At 35.1% G+C, this 9,076-nt stretch overlaps 1 protein-coding gene across 5 annotated transcripts in view; it reads right to left on the bottom strand.

The window, feature by feature from the left end:
* Positions 1-323: 323 nt before the first annotated feature.
* The window catches only part of SLC35B3 (solute carrier family 35 member B3), a 28,023-nt gene continuing 19,270 nt past the window's right edge, over positions 324-9,076 (bottom strand). For all 5 annotated transcript variants that reach the window (XM_043590850.1, XM_043590849.1, XM_043590848.1 and 2 more), the window contains 4 exons: positions 7,287-7,379; positions 6,766-6,877; positions 3,472-3,541; positions 324-2,144 (listed from right to left, as the gene is read on the bottom strand). In XM_043590850.1, coding sequence (XP_043446785.1) covers positions 1,994-2,144; positions 3,472-3,541; positions 6,766-6,877; positions 7,287-7,379 — 426 coding nt within the window. In that variant the 3' untranslated portion in view covers positions 324-1,993. The remainder of the gene's footprint in view (positions 2,145-3,471; positions 3,542-6,765; positions 6,878-7,286; positions 7,380-9,076) is intronic.

Raw genomic sequence — 9,076 nt, 5'->3', positions numbered from 1 at the left:
CTGGGACTTGGCTGCTTGACAGACAGCTCTGGTTCTTTCTAGCTCTGGTTCTTTCTAGGTGAGAAATGTCACCTAATCTCTCTGGTCACAGCTTCCTCATCTGTAAAATGAGGATAATACTTGCCCTCATAGAGCTGTTGTGAGGATTAAATAAACTGTTGACTATTTCACTTAAAATAGTGCCTGGCACCTAATAAGCATTTAAATTTTAGTGATTTTAGTAATTATTATTTTTAATTCCTTTATTAATTATATTACTTATACGTGGGTTGTTGGGATCACATAATATTTATGAATGCTATTAGAAAACCTGACACAAAGTATACATTCAAATATTGATTTCCTTTACTATAGAAAAGTATTCTGTATTTCAAACTATTCACTAAGGGTACTCTAGGGACACAAATAAGTGAGATGAAGTTTGCTTCCATCTGATAGCAGGTAAAAAAAGGAAATGGGAGTAAAAGGGTTAGGCTGGCAAACCAATTTTTAAACAGTGCTCAGCTGTTTAAAATTGGGGGGTGGGGTGAGGAATTCTTAACAGGCAAAGACAAAAAAAATTAGAAAAGCGTGTACATAAAAGGATGCCTTGAAAAGTTAAAATTATAATCTTTTATCAAGAACTCGGGAAAACTGATTTTTTTTAATGGCACAAATTTCCTTACCGTCTTAAGAGTTTAAGAAGGGATAATGAAATATAAATTAAGATTCCTTTCATTTTAAAATACGAAAACTTAAAAAATGATTACCATTTGGGGAAAAATACCCTCAGAGTATTTTAACATGTAACTGATTTTCAGTCAGAATTCCTTATGGCTAGACCCTTAAATTATCACGGGCTCTGTTACACCCACATATGCACATAACAGGTTAAAATTACCATCAGAATACAATGGAATTTTCAGAACAAGATTAATATTCCAAGTATATTATACTCACAAAATATCACCAATAACACAGAAACTAAGCTGTTTTAACTAGCATTACTTATGCTGAAAATGAAGATTAATTGGACTTTTTTAATACAGTGGAAGCAATTCCAAAACTCAACTGCTACAAAATAAGAGCCAAAATCTTTACGAGTTTATACTCAAAACTGTGCAAACAAGATACTGTACAAATTTGGCAAAATCTACTTGTGTTTCTTACGTTTACCCTATTTAATCTTTAAGCTGCCAAATTAAATTTCACGTTTATGAGAAAAACTATGATGGTTTTATTATTTTATTATAATTTACGGCATGCATTATTTTCCCTTCAATTAAAAAAATCCAAATCATTAAATCTTTTAGCACTTCTTTGATGAATAGTAGCAATTTTTTCTGCAACACATACTTACAGGTTGCAGGATGACTCCTTTTATTATGCTGTCTATATTTCACAGAAAACTTAAAGCACGTTTCCTCTAATACTCCTACTAAATTATCGGAGAAAAGCCTAAGTTTTAAAGTTTCTGTAAAGACTTACTCCAACCTTCACTTCCCTCTTCATAACAAAATTCTAATAACACATTTATTTAAAAAAATCACAGAATAATTTTTATTTATACTGAAGTTATTCTTTCTAGACTTTAAATCATCAGTTCACTCTTATAACAGAGAATCATTTAAATAACACCACCAAAATGGAATGAAAACAAAACAATCTATTAATTGATATTATTATATCAATTTCTTTGATATGTCATAATGATATCCAATTAGTTTTGCAACATGGTCCATTTCCAGTGCAATTCTCAACAGGTTGCTAAGAAATGTCAGTCCTTCACACTGACATTTGATTCTAAGGCGTGCCAGATGTGGCTCTCTTGATTGCTTCAGAAGTCAAACGGTTAAACAAGTATCCTGAAGAAAAGGCTGACTTCGTAGGTGACCCATCCACAAATGGGTAGCATGCCTTCAGATCCTTTGGTTTTTATAATAATCCCTTTGGAAAGTTAATTACTTGATGATTACTCCCTTCAAGTTCTGTTTTAAACAGGATGAATCACTCACTATACGGTTTGTGCCAACGTCCTTGACTTTCTCATTTCCACTATTTTGTTTATCAGATCATATAGTGCTGGTAGTCTTAGTTTATCCATATTTTTGCTGTAAACATTGAGAAATATACCAAGGACAACTAACAAACCAGACCAGACATACCTAAGAAAAGAAGGAAGGAAAAAATATTAATATCAAGGTAACGATTTACTGTTAACCACAGAACTTGGTGATGAGTTAACAATAATTCTTCAATAAAATAAACATTTTGTTATTGGAGGGCCACCATGACACTAAAATAAAAAAAACAGTATTTTTAGACCAGATTAGATAGAATTCCTATTATTTATGTTAAGTATAGGTACAGAGAAGATATTTTACAAAATATTAAATATAGTTCATTTGAATTTTGAGGATAATAGCAAATTCAAGTCCATGTCCTAACCAATAGTCTTAAGAGTCTAAGCACTGAATGTATAAATCTGCCAGTGGCCATCTTGGGAATTCAACAATCTACCCAGTTATCCCAGTTGGGTAGGACATACAGAGGTAAAAAGGGGCACATCCTGAGAAAGTAGGGGAATTACATGGGTTGCTATAATGTATACCTAGCACATGCACAAAGAGAAACTAATTACAGAAAACAAATACGCCAACTGAAATTTATCTGTGGTTAACTTTAAACTTATACATTGATAATTTCTAGGTTTGAATCTTCTCAATTACTAAGCAGCATAAATTGAAAGGATACTAATTTTAAATGTATACCAGACAATAAAGAAAACAGTAAATGCTTTATAAGAAGCCATAAACTAAATACACTTACAGAATAGATCTCTACCTCAAATCTTTGTTCTAAGGGGAACAATAAACTTAGCAACTTTATTTATTTTTTTGTTTTAATGTTTATTTTTGAGAGACAGAGAGGGACAGCGTGAGCAGGGGAGGGGCAGAGAGAGAGGGAGACACAGAATCCGAAGCAGGCTCCAGGTTTTGAGCTGTCAGCACAGAGCCCGAGGCAGGGCTCGAACCCATGAACCATGAGATCATGACCTGAACCAAAGTTGGGCACTTAACTAAGTCACCCAGGCGCCCCTAAACTTAGTAACTTTAAAAACCACATATATATATATATATATATATATATATATATATATATATATATATAACTTATATAATTTATGTATTACATACATATAATTTATACTTTTGTACTAGGGCAAGGCAGAATCCCTTCATCTCAAGACATCACTCACGTTCACTTATACTGGAAACAGGGTCATGCTAGCACTGGAACTCTAGTTAGGCAGTTTAAGTGTACAACATGATTTCTTCAAAATAATTACATGCATTTCTGAAGTAGCAGAAGACACGTCAATAAAGTATGGCTCCAGATAAAACTGATTCTTTATAAAGAAATTAAGGAAATAGGAAATGTGAAACCAGGTACCTGCAAGTAGAAAAACTTGTTGAATTACAAACTACTTACTGAAATGTGAATGGTTTGGAGAAGAACATAAATGAAAGTACGATAGTCATTGCTTTTCTTCCGGTTGTCACTGTAGGGAGAAAAAAAGGTTGCTTTAGAATGTGCCTACTCATATCTATCTTTTAGAATATTTTGGAAATCATTTCAACAAATATTAACTAAGCCTGCTATGTGCCGAGATCTACATGACACGCTAAGAAAACAACAGAAACCAAAAAACAGAAAGCTGCTGCTGGGATTATGGAGTTAACAGTCTGGTAGAGGATAGAGACATTAAATCCTACAGTTAAATGTTAAAGTACAACTGTAATGAGTACTTGATAAAGGCCACGACACTAGTGGGGCATGTCAATCCCTTAGAGATGCTTAGTCTGGCAGGAAAGAAAGGCTTTCACGAGGAAGGTATGATTAGGTACAACAGGTATTATTCTTTAAAAGTAGTAAGCTAAATTCCTAGGAGTGCTATCTGCTTTCACTCATATGTGGAACTTGAGAAACTTAACAGAAGACCATGGGGAAAGGGAAGGAGAAAAAAATAGTTACAGAAAGGGAGGGAGGCAAACCATAAAAGACTCTTAAATGCAGAGAACACACTGAGGTTTGATGGGGGGTGGGATAGAGAGGAAGATGGGTGATGGGCATTGAGGAGGGCACCTGTTGGGATGAGCACTGGGCATTGTATGTAAGCGGTGAACCATGGGAATCCACCCCCAAAACCAAGAGCACACTGAACACACTGTTATGTTAGCCACTTTGACAATAAATTATATTAAAAATAAATAAACAAATGAAAGTAGTAAGGTAAAGGATAAAGTAAGCTAATATCCTAATACTACTGGTCATGTCTGGGTAAGACCATGAATAATCTTGACATAGCTATATTAACCTTTACCGGTCTTTCAAGTATTATTTTAAGTCTGCTGTTAGGCATGAAGCCCTCCTCCCTGTCCCAGCCAGGTAGAGGTAGGACTCGGCAAATATCTCCATGGTAGCCCTGTTCCCCACCTTGCATTATTACTTGCTATCCTCTCTCTGGACTGTGTGTCTTACTTAGTTCCTTGTCTTACTCATCCTTGTATCCCCAGACTACAGTCCCTGGCACTCAATGTCCAATGCATGAATAAATGAACTCCAAATGAAGAAAGTTTTGGAAATGTGTCAGAGCCTGACTCCCTAGATCTATTTTTCCTTCTGTGTTATTTTTTATGCTCTATTTTTACCTGGGCATACCTTCCTTTCCTACAGTCAGGTGTGGTCATGTGATTAGGTTTTGGCCGGTGAAAAGTGAGAAGTGCTGTTTCTAGGGGTGTGTGATTTCTAGGAAGATTTTCTGAAGACAAAGGTGTGTCCTTCATCTTCTCTCCACCCCACTGCCTGAAATGAGGATGAGGACAAGCCGGCAGAGAAGACAGGAGTCCGGCTTCCCGATGAACGTGGAGCCACCACAGCAGTTCAGGAGGCAGGATCACATATGGGTTAAGAGCATAGGTCAAGAGCCAGACTGCCTCCGTTGGAATACTGATTCTGCAACTTACTAGCTGGTTGACCACCGGGCAAGCCACTTAACCTCTCTGTGCCTCTGTTTACCCCTTGTAAAATGGAACAACAACAGTGCCTACTTTATTACAGGATTATTGCGAGATGAAAATGAATAATGTATGTGAAATGGCTCTGGGTACATAATGAAGGTTATATACATGCTGGCTATTATTATTGCCACCGCATTTCTTTTACACGGAAGAGAAATAAACCTGTCTGCACCTTTAAGACAAGGACTGCATCTCATATTTTTTTATACCAACTACAGGGTTTAGATAATACGTATCAATTGATATCAATTCCCTTTTGAAGAGTTATCATCTTTAAGCGAAACTGGAACCCGAGCTAAGTATATGAATTTGTAATCTTTCTTGGTAGTATGAGATAACTTGACAGATTATACATATGGCCTCACCTACAATTAAATGCCCTCTGTTTACCATTAGCAATACAAACTTTAGCAGCAGAGTCATATGTGAGCAAATAAAGAGAAAGTTTAGGATTTAAATCCATTTGCTTAATTTATTCTGTAGTATTAGACTATTCCCTTAAAAGTATGAAATGTTAAAATCAGCTATAAATGGCTAATGTGTGTGTGCATTATGATGCAAACCTTACAAATCTCTGATAGAAATGTTCAAGTCCAACCCAGTCTCTTTCCAAGAGAGAAATGAAGGCCAGAGAAGAGGAAAGAATTACTCTCCAGGCCACATGCCATTAAGCATCTGAGCTGGGACAACGTTCTACCTTCTCTGACATCCCAAACCAGCCACACTGCATCCAATCCTGGGCTCCTTTCAGCGCTCTCTCCATATGGGAGATGCTGAGTGCATTTGTCATCTGGACCATTCACTTGGCAAATGGTATGAGGTTAGCACATGGAATCATCTATCTTTTTCACTGGGCTTCACCTGTAGCCTCTCATCTGTTTTCCTGACTCCTCCAAAGCATAACAAATATAACTTCCATTCCTCTAAAGTGTCAAGCAAAGTTCCTGCACAAAGCAGGTGCATAATAATTATTAGTGACAAGAGAAGCTAATCTGGCTAATGCCCCAGAAAGGGTACGAATGAAGGTCCAAAGCTTTGTTTGAAATATAGCTGCCATATTTTCCGTGCATCAAAACTAGAATTTTTGTTATAAATTAAAAGTGTATATAAAAGCAGCATTTTTCTCTGAAGGTATTTGGCCTACCACACTTTAAAAAAATTTTTTTTTAATGTTTATTTTATTTTTGAAAGAGAGAGAGAGAGAGAGAGAGAGAGAGAGACAGAGTGTGAGTGGGGGAGGGGCAGAGAGAGAGGGAGACATAGAATCTGAAGCAGGCTCCAGGCTCTGTGCTGACAGCTCAGAGCCTGATGTGGGGCTTGAACTCACAAACTGCGAGATCATGACCTGAGCTGAAGTTGGACACTTAACTGACTGAGCCACCCAGGCGCCCCATAGCCCATCACACTTTTTAATAAAAAATTCTTTTAATGCATTTAAAAGTTACTATTTAGATATATATATATATATATATATATATATACATATTTGATTTTAAAATTAAACCTTCAAATAAATAAAATATTATGAGGAACCATCATTTTCTTTAGAATTTTAAAGAAATACCCTAAGCCAAAAAATAAATTGATGAAATGCAACAATTTTTTTTTTTAATGCAGAGTAGACACTGCCCGTATCTTTTGAAAATGAGAGTCAGAGAAAATTTAAATGTTTATTTCATAATCTAAGCAAGTATATCATTCATACCTGTTACAGCAAGAAGTGCACCGAAAATTTTAATCAAAGCCAGAACAAAGGAGATTCCAAAATACCCAGTGAGGGAAAAAAGGAAAGCATAACCATAGGTCTGAATTGGATTCTGCAACATATAAAAAAAAGCCTGTTAGGAAAATGCAAAACAAACCCTGAGGTATTACAAATGAAATAAAACTACAGATTTTAATCAACCTCCTGAGTAGTAATAAGCCATTCAACAATGCAGTCAAGCAAAGATTCTTATGTAGTTCTGATTTAATGGAAAAACAATGATGAAATTAAAAATCCCAACTTTTACACATTATGCATCACTTAAAAATTAACTTATAGGGTAGAGCGAGGATAAAATAAATTTAAATATAAATCATTTCATTTCTGAAATAATTTCTGATCTGCATATATTATATTAAAGGAGTTATCAAATTACATAAAAATAATCTTTTTGAACAAGAAATACAGAGGAAACTATTTAATGGGAGATGTTTATTTTTAAAAATATGATTAGTGTTTACCTTTGAACAAAATGTTACTGCAGGGCCTAATCCACTAGTGCATGTCAATCCCAGTAAAATGTACACAAAACCGATGGAATACGAATACAAAACCTATAGTAGATAAAAATATAGTGGAAAAAAATGCTATCAAACCAAAGGCAGAAAATGAAGGATTTTTAATACATGGCTTAATTAATTAAATGTGAAGAACAAACCATTTTTTAAGTAACATCATTATTTCAATATGGCCTAACTTTCTGGAGACGATGACGGATCCTGTTTCGAAGTTTACAGCTTTTTTTTACATATAAGATAACACAGCAGTACTGATCCTTTCATATATATGGTCACATAATATTCATTTTTTTGCCTGGCTTAATTACTGAACTCAGACCACATTTTATTGTTGGGGTTCTAAAAACACATATAAATAAAACAAAATAACTTTAAAGCTACTTATTAAACATGAAAACACCCAAACGTTAAATTTGCAAAGAAATTAAAATATAAGGAAAATAAGCAGTATCTGGCATATCTATTGCTTCGTTTCCCAGTTTTCCTACCAATCTTTCTATCCCGGTTTAGTATACTCTCAGAACAGTCAGCAGCAGCATCGTCATCAAATTTACAGACCTGTGACGCTGCAGGTACCGTGTTAACAATGCTCTCTATGAATAATTCCACTTACGCCTCAACCTGCAGATGAGGAAATTAAAACTTAGAGACAGTAAGTCATTTTCCCCAAATAAGAGAGCTCGCCAAGTTGAGATATAAACTGAGGTGATCTTAGCCCAGAGCCTAAGCTCTTAACCATTGTACTTCTAACTATTTACACTTCCTTAATTCTCTGATCTTGACCTTACCCAGGAAGAGTGGTGACGATCATCAAGAAAACTTCTGACCGAGATTAAAGACTCCTTTAAGATGCTCACTCTGCTGACAAAGTAACAGGAAAGACCATTCCTATATACTCTTAACGTAGTACGTTCTGTCTAGCAAGAGGTTGGTTAGAAAATTAATGTAAACATACATATGGTAACTTTCCTATATATAAATACCAACCAGGTAGGAGGTACAGGGAAAGAAAGAGCATTATTAGCAGTAACAACAGCAAAAAGATGAAACCCCTAACAATAGCTTCAATAAGAAATATGGATTTATATGAAAAAAAATTAAAATCTAAGGGACATTGGAAAAAAAAAACATTTGAATAAAAGGAAAGTCATACCTTATTCTTGGACTGAAAGAATCAAGTGTATAGATGTCATTCTCCCTAAATTAAGTTATAATTCAGTGCTATACCAATCACAATAGCAATGTGATTTCTAGTTTATTTGGGGATATGAACACCCGAGAATAACCATGGTAGTAATATTCTGAAAAACAAAAGGAACATTGCTGGCTAGTCTTAGCAGATGGTAAATGTATGACAAAGCTGCTGTCATCACATGGTTTGGGTGCAGAAAGAAATCCAAAAGAATATAATTCTGAATCCTACATTACACTATGATATGATAAAGAAGGCACTTAGGCTGAAAAGTGGATCTTTCAATAAATGAAATTGGGGCAAGTGGATAGCCATATGGAAGAAAAATCTTTTAAAGTGTGGGCTAGATCGAAGCTTTAATTAAAAAGGAAATCATAAAATGGATAGGCAACCTGGGTAAAATTCTTAAATCTTAAGAGATGGGAAAGCCCTTTTCAATCATAATATGTTTCCAGAAGCCATGAAGGAAAGGATCAACCATATAAAAATCACAAGCTTCTAAATGGAAGATAATACCAAATACAAAGAGAGGAGAAAAGTG

Source organism: Prionailurus bengalensis, chromosome B2 (genome assembly GCF_016509475.1).
Source record: "Prionailurus bengalensis isolate Pbe53 chromosome B2, Fcat_Pben_1.1_paternal_pri, whole genome shotgun sequence".
NCBI classification, from domain to species: Eukaryota; Metazoa; Chordata; class Mammalia; order Carnivora; family Felidae; genus Prionailurus; species Prionailurus bengalensis.
Note: the sequence above shows the minus strand (reverse complement) of the source record. Positions and strands in the feature narration are given on the sequence as shown.